Source organism: Meleagris gallopavo, chromosome 2 (assembly GCF_000146605.3).
Source record: "Meleagris gallopavo isolate NT-WF06-2002-E0010 breed Aviagen turkey brand Nicholas breeding stock chromosome 2, Turkey_5.1, whole genome shotgun sequence".
NCBI classification, from domain to species: domain Eukaryota; kingdom Metazoa; phylum Chordata; class Aves; order Galliformes; family Phasianidae; genus Meleagris; species Meleagris gallopavo.
The window spans coordinates 15786507-15806873 of NC_015012.2; the positions used below are offsets into that span (position 1 = coordinate 15786507).

A 20367-nucleotide genomic window follows, 5' to 3' on the forward strand; every position below is an offset into this window, starting at 1 on the left:
CGTTTATTGCAACCTTCTATCAAGTTTTTTCCAACTTCATGCATTTCATTCTGCAAGAAAAACCCATCAAGCCAAAAAAATGCCCTAAGATTTGTGCTTTGCTTGAGCTAATCTGAATTGAGAAAAATCAAGAAAGCTGCATAATTTCAGTTTGCTGTAATAGTTTGCTGACATCTACATCCTACTAGAACCTACAGTGATTTTCTTGGTAGTGTCCAAGCCCTTACAATTTCTTGCAAATATACAAGAAAGCTGTTCTCCTGCACATTTACAGTTAAATTTTATTAATTGAGTTAGGCACAAAAAAATGTGTATTCTGTCCACATGACAGAAACCTATTCTAGGATGAAATAATCAAAATACTCATTTCACAGTTACTTTTATCCTTCCTCTCTCCTAAATTTTAATAGCTGAAATCTTCAGGCACTGGGTGAATTCACCAGCGTTAGCAGAACTGCAGTAGCATACACAAGCTATGAGTTTCTCACAAGACTCAATAAAATCTTGTTGCTACAGCCATTAACCCTGACTTTTTCCTAGGAGGAATCATAATTCCGTCCTCCGTTTTTACTAACTATCAACCAACAATTTAGGGTCATAATAACCAAGAGCTAACATCCTGGTATTGCTGCATTTTCTTAAAGACTGCTTAGGACGAAAGCCCCTATTTTCATGGAGACATGGGAGATCTAACTTCTACGACTCAATTTTATTTCAGCTTCATGTTCCATTGAAGTATTAAGCATCCTAACCATAGAAATCTGCAGAAAATGTTTTTGACATTAATTCATTTACTAAAGAGACAAAAAGTATTGAGTATTACTTGGAAAAAAAGTATCCTAATTGCATGAAATGGAGTTATCTGAATTTAGAGATAAAACATAAACTCTAAGAGAGAGCAGACTGCTTCCCTAATTAATTACTGAAAAACACAGAAATAAATTGTTACAGGAACACAAGCACTTAGCTGCATTAATTCAATAGAAATTATAAAAAAAAAAAGAGTGATCATGCATTATCAATTATTAAGTTTCTTTAATATCATCTTCTTCATAAAAGATGTATTTTTTCAGTGAACCAGAAGATATATAACAGACAAATACTCTGTGTGGAGAAGTGGGGAGAAAGTAACATTTCTCACATTCTAGAAGGAACAATGCATAGAACATGCCATTCTAAGCAGCATTAGATCTAAATTACAAGCTACAGTCAAAGGTTATCACTTAAACACTATCAAAACACCCAAATTCTCCCGCCTTAGAAAAGCATTAGGAACTTGTATGCACGTCCGCATGCCACTCTTGCTTCCAGCAAAACTTTTTTTTTGCTAAATTGCCATACAAATTAGCCATATAAATTTATTTCATTAATTTTACTTATTTAAAGAAGCCCATTTTTTTTTTGTTTGCATTAAAATTTTACTAATGATACAGTATTTAAACAAAACCAATAGTGAATTCATGCCCTCCCCCTCCCCACATTCTCTGGGAGGGAAAAAAATATATTAAAAAAAAATGGATCCTTAGTCTCAAAGAATTAAGCTTAGAAAAAAAGGATTACATTTCAAGTTAAAAAAAATAGTCCACATCATCTTAGGGATGGCAGCAAAGAATTCCACACCCACTTCATTTTTAAGTCACTGATTCATATATATACAGATAGATATATGGGGTTGTTTTTTTGAGAGTAAGGTCCATGCTGTGCAAAGAAAAGTTTATACCTCCAAAACATTAATAAACTTAACTATTTTATATCTATAATTATCAATCCCTCTAAACCAATGTGCAGCATATTAGCAATCTTATGCATATGCCTCAAACAGATGCAGTTTATGCCCATACCTAAAGGGGTAATTGATCGTGGTTGTAGATGAGTCTCCCACGTGTGAACTATGACTTCGCAGGGACCATCGATAGTCTGTAATTTAAAAGTTAAATGTCTACAATAATTTCTTTTGTTATATCTGATTTTCTACCCACGAAGCTCTTTGGGATGGTTGTGAACTTAAATTACAGATTTAAAAGGACTAGGAGAGTGAGAGAGAAAGAGAGAGAGAATGAAATAAAGGAAAAATAGGTCAGCTTGGCTCTTATCCCTTGTAACTGCTGCTGCTACTGCCGCTATCTGATAAGCCAGGTCACACTACATGCAACAAAATTTGTCAAAAGTCCGACAGAGTGGTGATGTTAGACAGAACTACTACATCTTTACTGCTTATAACTACTATTCTGGACTACCATAGTTTCCTTTGGATAAAAAAAAAAACAAAACAACCAAACCAGCGTGTGAACTCATCGGGTGAGTTTTCTTCTATGACTACAATTCATAAACAGAATCCATATAAGCTGCCTCTCTGCAGTTTGAAACAGTGAATCTGCTCATCAGAAGTTGTTGGATCAGTTCTCCCCCTTACTCAACTCAATGAGTTAAGACTTACTCAACTCATTTCAAGTCTACATAAAACAGTTGTTCAAGCTGAGGTACAGAAAAACAAATTATCTACCATCCAATTAAAGCCTAAGTAACTGGAATTTGGCTGCCTCGGGAGGAAGAACACACTGATGCTGTGCTATCGACCAGCAATGAAGCCCCCTGCAGGCAGAATAAATTAGGCTACTTTACAAAAAAACAAACAAACAAACAAAAAAAAACACCAACTCTTTTGTTGACTAGTGTAGATTTAGTAAAACTCTAAATACTTTCTAGGTTAAAACCTCAATGTAGCCAATGGCTATTGACAGGAAGAACATCCTGAATTCCAGCTCAGTCACCCTAGGAAGTTGTTTGTTTTCCTCAACATTGCATGGTTGTTGCTATCAGTAAAAACTGCTGTCAAACAGCTGCAATTTGTTCTTTTGGTGGTCCTAGGAACTCTTATTTCCAGAAAGGCTAGCTACCACTGTCCACCTCATTCATACCAACTTCAAAGCCGACTTTCCTGGTACTGCAGGTTCTTGCTTAAACAGATTTCAGCTCAAGGACACATCCAGACAAGCTTCAAACTCCACAAAGCATTCGGATACCCAGATCTGCTATCTTACAGCCCACTTAATTCTTAAGCAGCTGATGGAATTTCTTGCCCTGGATCAAATGCTTTTAACCTAACCAAATTTTCTACCAAATTTGGAAGTGTGTATACTTAATAATCAAATCAGAATAAAATGCAAATGTTTAAAGTTTTGCTCTAAGGACATGATACATGTAAATATAAACAAGATGCCACTATTGTTCTCAGTTTATTCCAGTTATGGGGCAGTATTAATTCCCCTTTTCTCTGCCATTGCCAGAACATACGCTCCTATGGAGTTATAACAGGTCTCTTCCCCCATTTTTCACAGACTCATCTTTGTACATTCCAATCTCAATTTCCAAAGCTGAAGCCTTTGTTTGCCAACATTTCCTAACCCCTAACATTCCCTAACACTGTGTGCTGCTCTCCAGCAGCAGCTCCCACGAACAGCTGCAGAGTTTGCAGTTTGCAGTGCTGAGGAACGCAAACCTGCCCTCACACGCATTAGGTTGTTTCCTACAGAAGGCAGGCAAAGGTTTCCACTTGTAGAAGCAACCCACATACTGCACTGAAATACAACGCCAGCTGAAAGGGTGAAATACACTACTGTAATTCCACATTTAACTTTTAGGTACTAAAATTATGAAAGAGAATTGGAGTAATATTATTTCCAGAACAAGCACAACGCACTGGATGCAGATCACTAAGTTTCAACCCCTGAAAGGGATACAATGGGATGGTTATACATTTAATCCCACAATACTTTCCATACTAAGAGAAGCCTAGCAAGCAGGTAGTGAATGGGCACAGACACGACTGCAGCCTCTCACAGTCCCTGCAGAGACTCGATGCTTAACTGCAATTCACTGAAATGCCTCCAAGAAGTTTTAATCACACCCAACAGAAGTCACGGTTAAAGTGAAGTTAGAGTACTGATGCAATTCCAATTACATACAGTGACATCCGAACAACAGTACAGCAGAAGTTAATGATGTGTCATCAGTATTCATAGTATGGATATGGTATTTTAAAAGTCAGGTTGTCCAAGCAGTAGCTTAAATGACATGTCCTCAAGTGTCACTTCAAACATCCCTGTGGGCAGTACACTGACATTACACAGAGCAGCAATGTATGGCAAGGCCTATCTATTAACACATTTAAAAAATAAAATAGCAAATCCATTTGCCTCTTTGTTTTTAAAAGTTACTTTTATTTAATGAAAATTTAGGAGGCCAGTTCCAAGACTACACAACAGAGTAGACATTAAGAAAAACAAGATGATGGAACAGAACAAAATAAAGCCACAAAGGAGATCAGAACATTTAACAACACGCACTTTTTGGCTAAACTTCTTAAAACTGTATTTCAAGGATGCTAATCTAATTCAAGAAAATGAAACTACAAACAAATTAGTCTTATTCTCAACTATGTAAGACACGACAATTAAGCACAAGACCAAACAGCAAAAGCTTTACAGCCATTGCCACTAACTTCACAAGGCAACTGCATCTTCACATCACCTGCCACAACATCTTAGGCCAACTAGATATCCTATAGCTCCCATACTTCCCATAATATTTAACACACAATCTTCCACCTCAGGTCAATCCTAGCAGCAGTGGCATCAACTGGTTAACCATGGGTTAATCACCTGGCAAGAGGTCTTCTGAGGCACTTGGCTATCAGAAATTACTGAGTCTGCACCTACCTTTCACCCTGTTACTGTACTGCAAGCACTACACAGATTTGACTTACTAAGTTTTAGAAAAGCTAGCAGGTCTCATTTGAAATATCTTCCATCAAGCAATACTGAATTACGGAACACGTTCATTAACACAATCTTAAAAGTTCCCCTACACAGGCAGATAGCTATTTCTCACTTTCCTTCAAGGAAATAACCCCAAATTTGCATGATTACTTACTGTTGGAAAAACATATAGAACACTGTAGAACAGAATACTGTTTGTGTTTACTTCACTAAGGTTTTCAAACATGAATCGTGCAAACAGTATCTATCAAAAATTATCCTAAAATGCATAACATACCCTAGATTTAAATTTGAAACAAGGTATGCAGGCGGTTCCCCTCCCCAGTCAGACAGAAAGTATATATAAAGTAAGATAGAAAGATTGTTACAGTAAGGTAACTGGTACTGGACTATGTTTTGAGACAAAAATGTGAGCAAAACAATTTAAATTACCGTCTTGTTTTATCCAATGCACTTATTTAATTAAGGAAATAAAACATTAAGAAAAATGATAACATTAAAATGCTTATAACATTAAAAGCTCTTGGTATTTAGGAATCAAGACTTGTACCAATTCTACAGTAAAATACCCTTTGGGTATATATTCATATTAGGACTCCTAAGGTAGTCTATATTCTGTATTGAGTATAAAATGATACTCTGTTTATATAACCATTATCATGTTAACATCAAAATGCTTCAATGCAAAGCAACAAAACTTTCCACAACATTGTGCTACCCCAAGCAAAATACCTGACAGAACATACCTAAACAATGACTATTTCTTAAAGGGAGATGAGAAAAATACTTTCCCCATTTTTTTCAACTCCAAAACACAAGTCATATGCATTTTCACATCTTGTCTGAGATCATTTCAGTGTAAACATGCATCACTTCACTTTGCCAACATGCACCCATGCCAGTGTGATTCTTCGTGTCAAGCATCTTCAAAGACACAGTTCTTAGAGAATCAAAGGGAACAGTAATTGGAACTGGATCTGCCTTTCAGCATCATTTACTCAGTTACCTAGTGTCAAATTCACATTCAGACTTCAACATGTAATTAAAACTAGACATATATTTAAGTTACCCAACTACAGACCATGACATACAATTGCACTCACAAAATGTTAACAGGGTCTGAAGGACCACATATAGCAAGCTTGAGAAATTAATCACATGCTGTGTATAATAAAACACATTAACTGAAATAAACATTCAGAATAATTTCATTTAGAAGCATCTTATCCTTATCAGGGTTGTTAATGATGAAGTAATCACAGACTGTCTTACGTGCACTGTATTGTACATTGTGTATTATGGAATTAAGGGACCCTGGTTTTTATAGTTCTGAAAACAAACAAACAAACAAAAAAACTATGTATATCTATTTATGTAGAAAGAAAACATTGAGGGGCAGAAATACCAGCTACAAAAGACTATTTCTTACAAAATGAAGTCCTGTGGTACTGCATACTCAATGGGTACAGGTTAGAGACTGCTAAGTGGATAACCATGTACCCAGGCAATTCAGGTACTTGGCTTTTGTAGGGTGTTTTGGCTTCCTTTTTATATACAGTAGCTCTTTATGCTGTTATTCCATAAAATTCATACTTACCTTGGCAGACTCTGCATCACACGGTACAAAAAGCGTGCACGATACAGAGCACCTACTTAAAGAAACACACTCACCAATACATATTGTAAACTTTTTCAAATGTTAAAGCAAACTTTGTTTATGAGCACATTTTCTGCCAAATTTGCTCTCACTAAGTGTACTTTTTTCATGTGGTATTGTTTATCTTTTAAACTTAAGGGCATTTACAAGAAACAGAAGAGTCCCATCATAGCTGGTAAATCATGAAAGAAATCTACTTTCAGCCTCAAAAATTAAACAACACAACAAACAACTATTAGTGACCCTTCTTTTCCCACAAAATAACAACAAAAGCATGACTTTCAGATTATACTGTTGTATATAAATGAAAAGCAGAGCAGTCTCATGCCTCGTTTCAAATCAGTACCCTTCACTAAGCACTTCCATGACGCCTCTGTCAAATCCTTTTTCAGTGGAAGTAAACTGAGTCTAGCTGACCTCATACACTCTTGACAGTAATTTAAAATATAAAAAACAAAACCCCAAACCAGATAATCCTACAACTCCTTTGCACATTCAGCTTAGCAGTCAAAAACCTGATTTCAAACAAAAACTGAAGTTCAAGGTAAACACCTACCAGACATTCACAGAGTAAGCAAGACAGCAAAGATAGATATATAGATATATATATATATATATATTTATTTATTTATTTATTTATTACAGTTATTATTCTATTTTAAAGAAAACAGCTGAAGAGTAGTTGCTTATTTTTCCAAATTAGTCTGCCATTTTTTCTGGACACCGTTCAGTCTCATCATTAGTCTGAAGATGAAAGAGCTCCATCCACCTACCTTATCTACAGACCAGGATACCACCCCATACGCTCAACTCACGCTCAGCTTGGACATCCATACCCACAGTAACACATCGGTGTCCCTTTGGTCAAGCCATGCAAATCGCAGAATTGAAGGAAGGGCTGGGTTGGAAGGGACCTTAAAGATCATCTGGTTCCAACTCTCCTGCCATGAGCTGGGACCTTCCACTAGAGAACACGCTGTTTAAAGCTCCACCCAGCCTAGCCTTGAACGGTGTACAAATACCTATGCAAACTTAGAGAAAACACTGGGATGCCCCATCTACTTTCTCCAAGAGATAAATGTGTTAATTACACAGCACAACAGCAAATTAATCCATCTCACAATTCACCAAAAAAAATCTGCAGTTAAATTTTAAAGCTGTAGTAAGATAAAACCTGCTCACACTTTTTCCTGCTATTGCTTGTTTTCATAGAATCATACAATCATAGAATGGCCGTGGTCATGATCATCTAGTTACAACCCTCTGCTTTGTGCAGGGTCACCAACCACCAGACCAGGCTGCCCAGACCCACATCCAGCCCAGCTTTGAATGCCTCCAGGGATGGGGCATCCACAACCTCCTTGGGCAACCTGTTCCAGTGAGTCACCACCCTCTATGTGAAAAACTTCCTCCTAAGATCTAACCTAAACCTCCCGTCTCAGTTTAAAACCATTGTTATAGCCCTACTACACCCAGTAAAACTTCCTCGTACTGCTTCAGCTATTACAACAGTCTCAGGCATTTCACTATCCTTGGTATTTTCAAAAAGTATTAAGAGCAGGTAAAGACAAAAGATGTTTTCACTAAAACAAAGTTAACCAAAAGCAGTTTGATACTTCCTGAAGTGAGTTGCTTGCATTTCCATAAGTATTTTGATGTTTCATGTGTTGCAATTTAACAGTTCTTTCTATAATCTGAGATTTAACTCAGAAAATCCTTTTTTCTCCAAATGAAGAAATTTTTCACAGACAAAAGAGCCAAATTAAATCAGAAAAGGTTGTACATACCTTAGGTTCTAAGAAGTACCCTTTAAAATATCGATACTTAACAGGAACTCCTCTAGGAAGCTCTATGGTAGCTTTCCATAATTCACTGTGAAAATAATAAGTTCAAAAAACTGATTTTCTTCAGTTCTCTGATGTTTGATCCAACATTCTAAACACTGTTTTAGCTTAAAAGCTCTACTGTCATCTTAAAAAAAAAAATAATTGTTTATTAATAAAGACAGAAAACGTTTGTTTGAAATATAACTTTCCTTACCAAGTACGCTTGTAGCTTCTCAGGTGTTTTTGTGTTGTTTTAAATTAGGACAATAATCTATCCTAGAAATAGCATAGAAGTAACACTCATGCAAATACACTGATATTTTTTGCAACTTTGATGAGAAAACTGACTTTGCACCATGGTATTCAAAACAGTTGTGAGGCTTACTGCTCTTTACAGGTTACTTCGTACTCTAATTCATTATTGCTTCTTTAGTTCAGTCATTCTCCATTCTAAATAAAACAGTGTCTACTGCTATAAGAAAGTTTTTCAAAAGGCATACTTAGAACAGAAACTGCACTTTCGGATCTCAGATCTGAAGAGCTCTACAAGAGCAAGAACTCTCATGCTCATTTAACAGATAGCAAAAACATGATGGTATCATTCAGGAATTCATCCAATATCACATATGAAGTCACTGACAGAATTACACTTATAACCCTATTTCCTGCATCACGTGGACAAATAACAGCAGGTAAGGGTTTTTAAGGAAATACTGAACTCCTCTGAAGTGCTAGACTGTCTTCATATAAGCTCATTTTCATATGAACACAAATCACACAAGTTTTAGCATTAAAACTATCATCTTCCCACCTTCCTACAGCACAATAAGTACTTGTACAGGTTAAGAAGAAAGTAAACCCACAATTTAGTGTTTGCATCATTACAAGACTGAGAGTTATCCTTGGCAACCTCTTATTAGAAGTGACTACAACTGTACTTCTGAAATGTATCACTCACAATGGTATAAGCGTCATTTGTAACTAGCAAAGCATACCAAAGTTAAACAGTCTCTTAAACAGATTCCTATGTAGCCTGATAGTTGACAAACTCAGAACCAGAATCAGTTTGTTGCTTTTGATTTCTAAAGAAAAAACAGCCTACCAGTCATCAGTCTGGAGGACCACTGCAGCTTGTGGATTCCAACTTCCTAAAGCACTGCAGCTCCCACATATTGCAAAAACCTCCCCTGAAAGTGAACAGACCAAATTAAAAGCATGGTTATCGTAACTCCAGCCTATATGGAACTACTACATATAGTCTACATGGTTAAACATTTGAATAATTTTAATGTGTACAGCAGGCCCCCCCATCCAAACTTCTTTTTGGTTCCAAAGAGTCTTATCCCCTCCCACTCAGAATTACAACAGCGTTTTCACTTCCATCACAAAGATACCGCTGAGAGGCACTACAAACAACCCAAACTCCTAAGAAGGCTGGCATCCAAATTTTCCTACATTAACACTGTTCAAATAAGTCTTTGGAAATGCAAAGGGCAAGTTTTCACGTGTGTGAATATGTATATAATCACAGATGTGTAAGAGCACACATGTACTAACACATCAAAAAACAAGTAATTTCCTAAAATTCATATGAATTAATTCAGAAGCAGATAAAACAGGAGGTTAATAGCATCATTTCCAAGGCAAAAATACAGCTTAATTTCTGTGTGAAATAAAGTTACTGTTTTAAAGTTTTTATTGGATATAAAAATATGAGGTTTCCATGCAAGAAGCATTAAATCACCACACTTTAATTTATATTACATGCATATTGAAAGAACAAAAAAAGACTACAATAGTGAAGAATGCTCAATTCTAGGGAATCCAAGAGATAAAAGTTAATATTGCAATTTATCCTGTTTTTGTTTTTTTATTTTTTTATTTTTTTTTTTTTAATAGAAACCCAACAAGCAGGACTGTGAGAACAAGGATAAATACAACTGGAAAGGACAAATTAGTATTTTGCTTTTTACTGGGTTTCAACAGCATTATTACACACAAGAACAATCTGTTACAGGAGGAGGAAATGTGAAGTTGTTACACTTATTCACCATCTGCTGAGCCTTTTAGTCTTCCTCTGAAATGAAATGAAAGAGCCACCAAAGAACTGGAACCACTTATATATTAAAATGTAATTTAAAAAAAAAGTACTTCAGTATCTAAATGACATCTAAATGTGAAAAGCTGATGAAGACTATCTGCTCAAGTTACGGTGTAGCCTAGGATTTGAGAAAAAGGGGAGAGTATCAAGAGCTTGCATGCTTCACCAATAGGAAAAGCAAGGAACAGATGTATAAGTGAGCAGCCTCAGAGAAACAAGTACCAATCTTAAGTGAGATGAAAGTGTCTCTGATTGCAATTTCATGTTCTCACTCTAGGAAAGCAGCAATTCTGACACTGGAGCTGCAATAATCTGAGGATACAAAGTGCCAGTACGCAACAAAGACATGTTATCTTCCATTAAGCCAAATATCATAGCTGGAACTTCAGGTCTGAAATAAGAGCTCTGAGGATTTACTCAGACATCTAACATGAAGTTATTTTTTCCAGCTGTACAGGTTAATCTAATTTAAAAAGAGGTTCATTTATGAACAAGGCCACTGTAGACACAAGTGACAAACAGAAAGGATTTCATCTTAAAAACTGCTAAATGAAATAATTTGAGATCATCATTGACTGCAATTCTTTGTTTTCTAAATAAACATTTTCTGTTCCAATTCACTTAAAAAAATCAGCCTTTTGCATGCTTGCTCCAAGTATACAAGTATAGACAAGATTTGATTGTGTATTTATAGCGTAAGTTATTGCACACATGAAGTTTTTCACCTTTTTCATTCATCTATGGCACAACACAGTGTCTTTTTTTTTTTAACTACAAGAAGGAGATGAAGGAAGAAGGGAAGGCCATTTGAATACATACAGTTAACAGTTTCTGACTGGAGATGTTAAACAGTTAATTTTTTCTTTTAAAATTCCTTTAAAACAGCGGCATTCAGTACACCTCAGTGCCAGCCAATCTCTCAAGCACAAACTAAGTTACATTCCTCTTTGTAACATCCAGCTACAGTAGCTTTTCGGCCTTCTCTAACAACAAAAATCCCCAGCAACCTGAACATAAGGGGAACGCTGACAGCAAGGTTCAACACACAAAAGGCAACACTGAAACAAGATACAGGCACACCTTTACTCAATTACACTGAATGGCTGCACCGAGATTAGTAAAATTCTGATCAAATTATTCAAAGAGAATACAAGAGAAATACAGAAAGTGGAATTGTCTTTTCAAAGGCAATTCTAAACCCTGTGAGTTTGGGTTTGTTGTTTCTTTACTTCACGTTAGCTTATCTTTGACCACCTGACTACGTCCTGCTAAGGGACAGCACACCTACACGAGTCGCACCAGTGACAGTCTTCGTCCCACTCCGATGAAGTAAAACTGAAGCACTTGATGCCATGAGCTTATGCCAGTGTGTATGCTTCATCAGCAGGGTTGGCTCCAGAAGTGGTCTGACTAGAGTGAGATAAGGCACTATTCCTAGGCTGAGGATGCCCTTTTACCCTTTAGCTGGAACCAGTGATATCAGCAGGAAAATTGAGTGATGCGGACACAGCATTTCAGCACTCCAGCAACACATAAAATAAACTGATGCTGGATTTCAACGTCAATATCAACTAGTTAATCACTACAGGGATAGGGGTAAAAAGGGAGGTGTATAAGGGAGCCACTGAATGGACACATCTGCTCTGAAGAGCCAAGATGACATTATCACAATTTAATCTTACATCCACTTCAAAAGTGTTCTCGCTGACACACGGTCTACAGCATGTTCCAGCTCTTAACCCCTACAGGACACCTGCATCACTGCTGTACTACCCTTCAGATGGTTACGACCAAACACCTTTGACTGAAACATTTAATGAAGTCACTTATCCTCTCAAGAACTTGCTGCTTCTACTCACTTTAATAAAAGAAAAAGGAAATGTTCTGCTATGCTGAACCTGGTGCTTGATGAATGGTTTGGGGAATTGAAAACAAAGATTTTCAATTTTGCTATGATTTTTTATGTCTAGATAGCAATAGTTCCATACAGCTGATTTTTACATCGTGACAATGTAACAAACAATGGGTAGGTAAGTGATACAAGATCTCACGTGGGATTGATAAACGCAAGGTAATAATACAGGAGGAAGAATAGAACTATTTGCACATCTCAGCAGAACATGAAATCATATTACACAAAAAAATACGTCTTCCTCATTATAACAAAGCAAAGTGTGACAAAAAGTTCTACATATTTAACAAATACTTGTAACAAAACATGAAACAATTTAATTCCCCTATCCAAGTCAAGCATAGGCTCTGGGATAGTCTAGCTCTGATTCCCCATTTCTAAGAACACAGCTGAAACAGGAGGGACCCCACAGAAAATCTAAAGCTGCTACAGAAATACTTCTATACTGTAAGGAACTGCAAACACTTTAAGCTCTGCTGCAGTTCTTACTGAGAACCAATCTGAGCTTAAGAGACATTTGCAAGGTCAATAATAAATAACCAAACGTTGTTCTTTTCCAAAAGCCAGGAAATTCTGCTGAAAACAGAAAGCAAAGTTATTATCAGGAGTTACTCTGTGAATTAAACAGGGACTTGAACCTTCCTGAGATCTTTCTGTTACCAAATGCAACTGAGACATGGATCTTATCAATTTATTTCTAAGGTGCTTTTCTACAAACAAAACTATCTGTTGTAACATTAGGCAGAAATACAACATCAGCCTAAACCTCTTGCTTCAGGATGTGAGGCGTCCTACAGGACAAAATCTAAATTAGGAACAAGTGACTGTTATCACCTGCAGGATTGTCAGCTGTTTCTTCTGAAGTATGTAAGGTGGAATATTAAATTCAGCTGCAGTGTCTTTCTGCCCTTAGCACCCAGCAGAAGTCACACCTCATTACACAGAGCTTTCAACAGGGACAATGAGCAATAAAAAAAATAGAATAAACACGTCAACGTATGTTTAATTATCACAGCCCAGAATGTAAATATTCCTCATTGAGTAAGAAGCTACTAGACACAGAATGCTAATTCTAAAGTACCATAACTTTTTGAGTGAGCAACAAAATTGTTGCATGAAATTGTTTGTATTTCTGTGCAAAATTAATTTCTTAAGGTATTTTAAAATGAATTACTTTAATACTAGAACTGACACGTTCCTTTAGTCCTGAAGAAAACAAAAAGAGCCTTCGAATGGTCTTCTAATCAGTTTTCTTCCAGCTCTACAATAGCAAAAAGAAAGCTTGTGGTAGGCATGATTGTGTTACCTGGTACTGATGGTCCTCTCACTTCAAAAGTCACTTGAGATGAGGTCATACTTGCAGAATTTTTGTCTTAGGAAAGTTGAAATCTCCTATAGTGAGAGAGAGAAAAATATGACATTTCAGGAACAGCATACTACATCTTTTGCTTGTTCTATGAGAGAGGAAACACACGCAAAAAGACCATTGAAACCAACAGCATATGCAAGTATCAATATCATGCAACATATGAGAGTCTTGGGATTCAGTTTTTATATGTATACATAACTAACTTTGCTCCTAAACAGGCCACACATTCTGCACTTAAGCTTCATAAGTAACACGGCTGCAAACAAACAATGCAAAGTACTGATGCTAGAAATAAGTACACTTCAGAAACTGCATAAGGAGCAGACGCCTTCTATGAATTTGGTCATGCCTGCATCACTAGGTCCTGTGTCTCCAACCTTCTGGCTTGTCAGGGCTGCACTAAGTGACTGTCTTGGGCCACATTTAAAATACATTTTATAATTCATGTATATTAGTAACAAAACTTTTTGGTTCTTAATATTTTTTTAAATATAAAAAGAGGGTAACAACAACAAAAAACTAGTGGGAGATTTGGTCTTATTTTTGTGACCTAATGCAACAGCCCAGTTCAGTGGAAAGGGTTGCAATTCTGAGTGAGTTCTTGTCGGATTTCTGACGAAATTTTGCTTTTCCTATACTTCATCCTTGAAAACTGCTCTCAAATGAACATACCAAACAATGATTTTTTCAGCAATCTTGAAATCTATTCACACATTCCTTCATCAAAACAGAAAGCACAGCTGCGTATTTGTTGCTGTTCAGGCCTGTGCTCAGCTAAAGCATCACACTGCACACAGTCACTTACCAAAACTCACTCAGCACTGCTCTGCACCCTCCTGCACGCCGGTTTCAGCCCAGCCAGCACCAACAGCACACAGCTGCGTGGCTGCTGTGAGCGATGGGCACACAGCCATGCCGGGCCACTTGGTGGGGCAGAGCCACTGCCATGATTGTGCAGGGCAACAGGAGCTGTGCTGGGCAGCGGGTTGGACGTGCCTGCATTAGGTGGTCTGTATATTAACAGCAACACGCTCTAGAACTTATTTTTGGCAACTATTTATAGACAGGAGAAGGTTAAAATGCAGCATTTCAGTGCCAAAAATAAAACTGCGGTTTCAAAACTGGTGCTGCGTGACAGAAAAGCTTCACTTTGAAGTACATACCAGCGATGAGTGTGTTTGTTATAAAGACCCTGACAGGCTCACGGCCTTGCTTGGGTTCACACACTGTCCTTGCTTGGACACCCATTAATTGCAAAGAGCCAAAGGGGAAATGAAGCAGGCAAAAGTGATTTGGCAAAGGCTACAAAATAGGCAGCTGTCAGCTAAGGCCTGAACCCGCTTCCCTAAAGCAAGAACAGGCTTTCAGTATGTATAAAACCTATTTCCACAGCTCACGCAACATGACTCAAAATTCAGCCTGACAAAAACAAAGCCCAAAACCAGCACGTCTGTTCTGCTCCAAATTAACCATCCACCCACTCTTACGGAAAATTTGAATCTCTGTTATCAAATCTATAAAGCATTTTACTTGGAGCTGTAAAAATTCTGTGTATCTACTTAAAATATATTTGTGAGCTTTAAAAAACGACTAACAAAACAGTATTACTTCTCTATACGACAGTAACTAACTGTAAGGAATTTTAATAAACTCACTTCATAAAGAATTCACAGTTCTGCTAAAAAGGCCTTTTATCTCCAAGGCCTTCCCAACCTGCCCAGGGCACACACAGCAGGACAAGAAAACTCCAGCTCACATCCCCAGAGTAAAGCATGAGTTCATGCCTACAGCACTACCTCTCAGTTTAAATAAATGTCTACTCCAGCAGAGCACTGAATGCCAGCACAGTGAAGAAGAAATAACATACGTTCACTCAACAACTGTATTTCTGTAGAAATTCGCTTTTTGATCATAAATCAAAACTGTTGTATATCATCTTGCACCCACAGATCATTCTGTACTTTAACATAATACGAAAAAACACTTTAATTTCATAAAGCACAAAGGTTGCACTGTCCAGTTATGACTGCTCCTGAGGAGACAGAGTTCTATTCCTAGAGGGAAATGGCAAGAAACCCTAGATTAAATACTCAGATTCTGTGACCAGTAGGTGAGATGATGCCCATGTTCTAAACCCTACATGCTTTCAAGCCTTCAATACCACCTTGCTAAAGGTGGGGAGGAACAGCAAAATCCTCTACTCATGTACAGAGGGACTGCTGGGGAGAAGATAAAGCCCCAAAAGGTCACGTAGTAAGTTGGAACAAGTAAGAAAAAAAAGTTATACATTTCTTAATTAGCAAATATTAACCAATTCAGCCATATAGACTTACGATCGTGCACAACCACCATTTATAAACAACCTTGGGGTTCAATACCACTAAAGCTGAATTCACATCTGCTGTAACCACACGACTCAACGCCAGCTTGGGGCACAAACAACTGCCTCCCGTCCTGTGAGCCATCCCCTCCCTGCAGCTGGATTTAAGGGTACTGCAGCTAACCCCTTGTGCAGGGGAGCGATGAACACTTGACTGAATCTCAGCCATTTACTCATGGGATACACAAGCCCAACTCAGTAGACATTCACTCAATCCTACAGCACGTCACATCAAAAATGTGCTTCTTCACCTCGAGATTCTTGCTTTCGCAACAGAAACAAGTCCTTTTTACCCACCATGTCACAGCTCTATTCCCTCCCATCACCCCTCCCTTTGCAAAGTAGTACCTTACTTTCCACAGCTTCTGGAGGCTCCCCAAGGAGATGGTGACTGCACAGCAGCGGTACTCTGAGTCCTAAGCCCAACTGACCTGCCTGCCTAAGTCTGATTCAAAAAACCCTGCCCATCAGTCAACCCCACAATAAAACAGGCTATCTGCAAGTCTTCCAGGGCAGCGACAAGATCAATAGCCTGGTGGTTATATGCAACCTTGGTTCCCTTGCTAGGAGATAAAGTTTTCCTCTTGAAACCAGGAATCTTGCAGTTTCAGAGAACTGCTTACCTTCCCTCATGCACCCACAAGAAAGGCAACAAAGGCCTCAAGCACAGTAATGTGCATGCTGAATGGAAAAGAAAAATTGTACTCTCTGTTCTAACATAGCCTGTAAACATCTCCATGTTCCTCATGGACACCTGAAGGAGTGGCAGGAGGTAATGGACATCCTGAAATACAGTCTGCAAGCTCTCCTCTTCTCATTCTAGAAGAATCACTTTGGGAAGTGACAAAAAACAGCCTCTAAAGGCACTTGGAAGAAGAGAAACATAACATTCTGCACTTCCCTTCTAGCATAATACAATCAACTGTTAACATCACAAAATACAGCTTTTCTCTACAAATGAGGTAGCACAGATTAGGGATGTCATCATGGATAGAGAAGACCAAGATGATTTTCAGTCGTAGTCAAAACATACCAGAACATGGAGTTCAATAATTCCAAGTCTGAAGTTTATTTGAGCCTTCTGGCTTATGGTTCAGAGGTACATCAAGCCCCTCATGACTCTTCAGCAGTAGCAGACACATCTTGCCACCACACCCCCCACCATTTACTTCCTTAAGCTTTCCAGTGAATTCAGAGATGCACACCTTAGTCAAGTACTTCAAAAGATACTGGCTGTTTGCCAGCCCATATCTTGCAGTCAGTATTTCAGGCTTATATAAACATACACCAAGTAATCTGGGACAATCCTGAAACATAATATCCTAGCTTACAAATACTGAACAAATTTTAGACTCATCAAAATTCACAGCATTCACAAAGCCAAATGACATGTTCTCTCAAGTAAGATTTGTAATAACATCTCCAATGGGATTGAGAGGCTCTGACCTCAACACCTGCAGGACAACAAGATAGGCTTGAAAGATGACGTGATCTTCCTCCTCCTCCACCCCTTTCCACTCCCATAGAGGCCTCCAGGCTCCTTAGTCTGTAAGTTACGTTTTTTTCCTACCCACATATTAGACAGGAACCATTTTAAGCAACTGCATTAACAAAGAATGAATAAAACATTGACTTTATCAACCATGAGATGTCTGCAAGGGCTACAGAATGGTTGGGTACAGTGAGCGGTAGCAGGAAAAATACATATTGAAATCTCAAGTTGGGGCAATCCCAGACACTAGTATATAGACACAGAGAGAACTCAGTGCAAGCAGCCCTGCAGGGAAGGACTTGGGGACAAAAGCCCGATTACTGTGCATGCTTAGAGACTACAAGGCCAACAGTATCCTGGGCTGTATAACAGAGGGGTGGCAGCAGGGAGAGGGAAAGGATTGTCCCCCTCTGCTCTGCCTTCACGAGGCCCATCTGGAGAACTGTGCCCACGCCTGGGGCCCTCAGCACTCCGGAGTGAGTCCAGACGAGGTCGCAAAGGTGACCAGAGGGCTGGAGCACCTGTCTTACAAATACAGGCTGAGGGAGATGGGCTTGTTCAGCCTGGAGAACAGAAGGGTCTGGAGAGACCTCACTGCAGCATTACAGTACTCAAGGGAGACTGATTTTATACAGGGGCTAACAATGAGAGGACAATGAGGAATGGCTTTAAACTGAAAGAGGGGAAATTTGGGGTATATGTTAGGAAGAAACTCCTTACACAGAGGGCAGTCAGGCCCTGGCACAGCTGCCCAGAGCTGTGGTGCCCCATCCCTGGAGGCGCTCCAGGCCAGGTCAAATGGGGTCCTGAGCAGCTGAGCTGAGGTGGGGAGCCCTGCCTGCAGCTGAGGGTTGGAATTGCATTGTGGGCTTTAAGGTCCCTCCCAGCCCAAACCATTTCATGATTCTAATAGGGAAAGAGAGAAGAAACAGACTAACTCTCTGGAGAAACCGACATTAGCTTTCTAAAGGGAGGGGTGAGGTACAAACCAAGGTCTTCTGTTGAAAATAAGAACTTAGAAAAAACCTTTAAGATAAAAGAAGTTAAATGCTGTTCTGCCAGTGCAAGGGGAGAATCCAGCTTTGTAAACTACGCTCCCTTTCACGCATCTGATGAACTAAACCAACTTAAGTTCCTAAATGCTAGATGACCTAGATCAAATGATACATTGACCGTTTACCATGACTTTATCCACTGAGGATAATTTGTATTCAACAAGCTAACAAGGAGAAAGCCAAAACAAAGCAACCTTATCTTGAAATACAGTGTGAAACCTCTTTGCACCTCTCCTTGCAGACCCTATCCAGTAAATGACGCTACTGGTAGAAGGGTCTGCCATAAAACCGTCGTCCTGAAACTCCTGAATAACATTACGTTTAAAGATGAGTGGACAACATAGAACGTACTTTTTCCCCCACCACAAGAATAAAATACATCCAAAGCTAGTTTTTAATGGTTAATTTAAAAAATATATATAATCCAGGCATCTAAATTTTATATCTGTCCTTAATAGGATTTTTCAAAGGTGCTTACACAGAAAACATTTAAGTTAGAAAGCCTGGTACCATGATAATCCCATAATGTACTTTAATACCTCAAGTCATCTGGTCCTTAAAGTAAAAATATTTTAACCATATATCACTGAATTTGCTTAGTTATCTGTAAAACAGCAGTCAACCTGTGTACAAAGAGGCTCCTTCACACGAATAGCACACATTCCCTCATCAAGCCAACCAACACAGGATAATGCAAAAAGCAAGCATATACTCAATTATCTCAAAATATTGCTGCCGCTTTGCATACACAGAGCAAAAGAGCAAGATCCACAAGGCTGTGCTTTGTATGTCCCTTGTTTTAAACAGACACTCTCCACCTTAAAAGCGCACACTGGTGAGACTTATCGACACCAAGCAGAGGTGCAGCTCAGGTCAGGGAAAGGTGCTGCAATCGCAGCCAAGCCGTCTGACAGCTGGGTGCACGTTGGCCAGAGCGGGGTCAGCACAGGGCACTGCAGCCCAGGTTTGCATGGCATTTATTCACACACAATTAAAACTTAACATAGAGAACAGACTTCACCGCTTGCTGTTGGCATCAGAATATTATAAAATACATTTAAAGTACCCAATTACCACTACTTAATTTTATTACACCTAGCTAGCACCAGATTTTCAGAAGGTGAGAGGGCGTGCTTGTGAAGATGACAACAACTGGGTGAGAATTTCACAAGCCGTAGTACAGCACCAACTCCTTCGCGTCCTCCCGCACAGCCAGTGGGTTCTGCCAGCCCCGCAGCGCGCTCTCCGCAGGACGGCCACAGAGCCAGCAGCTCCCTGCTGCACTGCAGTGCGAGCAGCGGACAGAAACAAACTTGCAGGGGCGATGCAGACACACCGCGCTGGCCCAAAGGCAGGAATTTTACCACGCCACAGTGCTTTTTTAGACCGTGTTCTTTAAAAAAAGGTCACGATAAACGGCACCATTTCAGTAACCCCGCCGCCCGCTCCGTTTCTCGCTCACGTCCCCGCGGCCAACAAGGCGCTCCGGGCGGTAACGAGGGGCCCGCGGGCACCGCCAGCCCGCCCCCCTCGGCCGCAGGCAAAGCGCACGCAGAGCCGTCACACAGCTCCCGCAGCGACACAAAGGTACGCCGCCTCCAGAAGCCCGAAGCCGACGAGCCCACTCGCGTGAGCGGCTTCTGCTCTCCGCAAAGCGTCACCGCGCGGAGACGTGAGAACGTTCTATACGAGTAATCGTACAGAGAGAGGCACGACTCCAGCGCCCTGACGGGATAAGCCGCCGACTAAAAAGAGCGAACAAAAGAGCGGCGCCGACCCACGCCCCAGCCCGCTCGG

At 39.3% G+C, this 20367-nt stretch overlaps 1 protein-coding gene across 4 annotated transcripts in view; it reads right to left on the bottom strand.

Annotated features, from left to right (window-relative positions):
* The window catches only part of GPCPD1 (glycerophosphocholine phosphodiesterase 1), a 38283-nt gene extending 20767 nt beyond the window's left edge, over window positions 1-17516 (bottom strand). The window contains exons 1-5 of one of the 4 annotated variants that reach the window (XM_010706649.3): window positions 16377-17516; window positions 13581-13666; window positions 9364-9448; window positions 8223-8307; window positions 1842-1917 (exon numbers count right to left, since the gene is read on the bottom strand). In XM_010706649.3, coding sequence (XP_010704951.1) covers window positions 1842-1917; window positions 8223-8307; window positions 9364-9448; window positions 13581-13629 — 295 coding nt within the window. In that variant the 5' untranslated portion in view covers window positions 13630-13666; window positions 16377-17516. Of the gene's footprint in view, window positions 1-1841; window positions 1918-8222; window positions 8308-9363; window positions 9449-13580; window positions 13667-14448; window positions 15273-16376 lie in introns of those variants that run through there. The other 3 variants (XM_003203804.4, XM_019612632.2, XM_010706651.3) reach the window with 3 other exon arrangements.
* Window positions 17517-20367: the final 2851 nt, after the last annotated feature.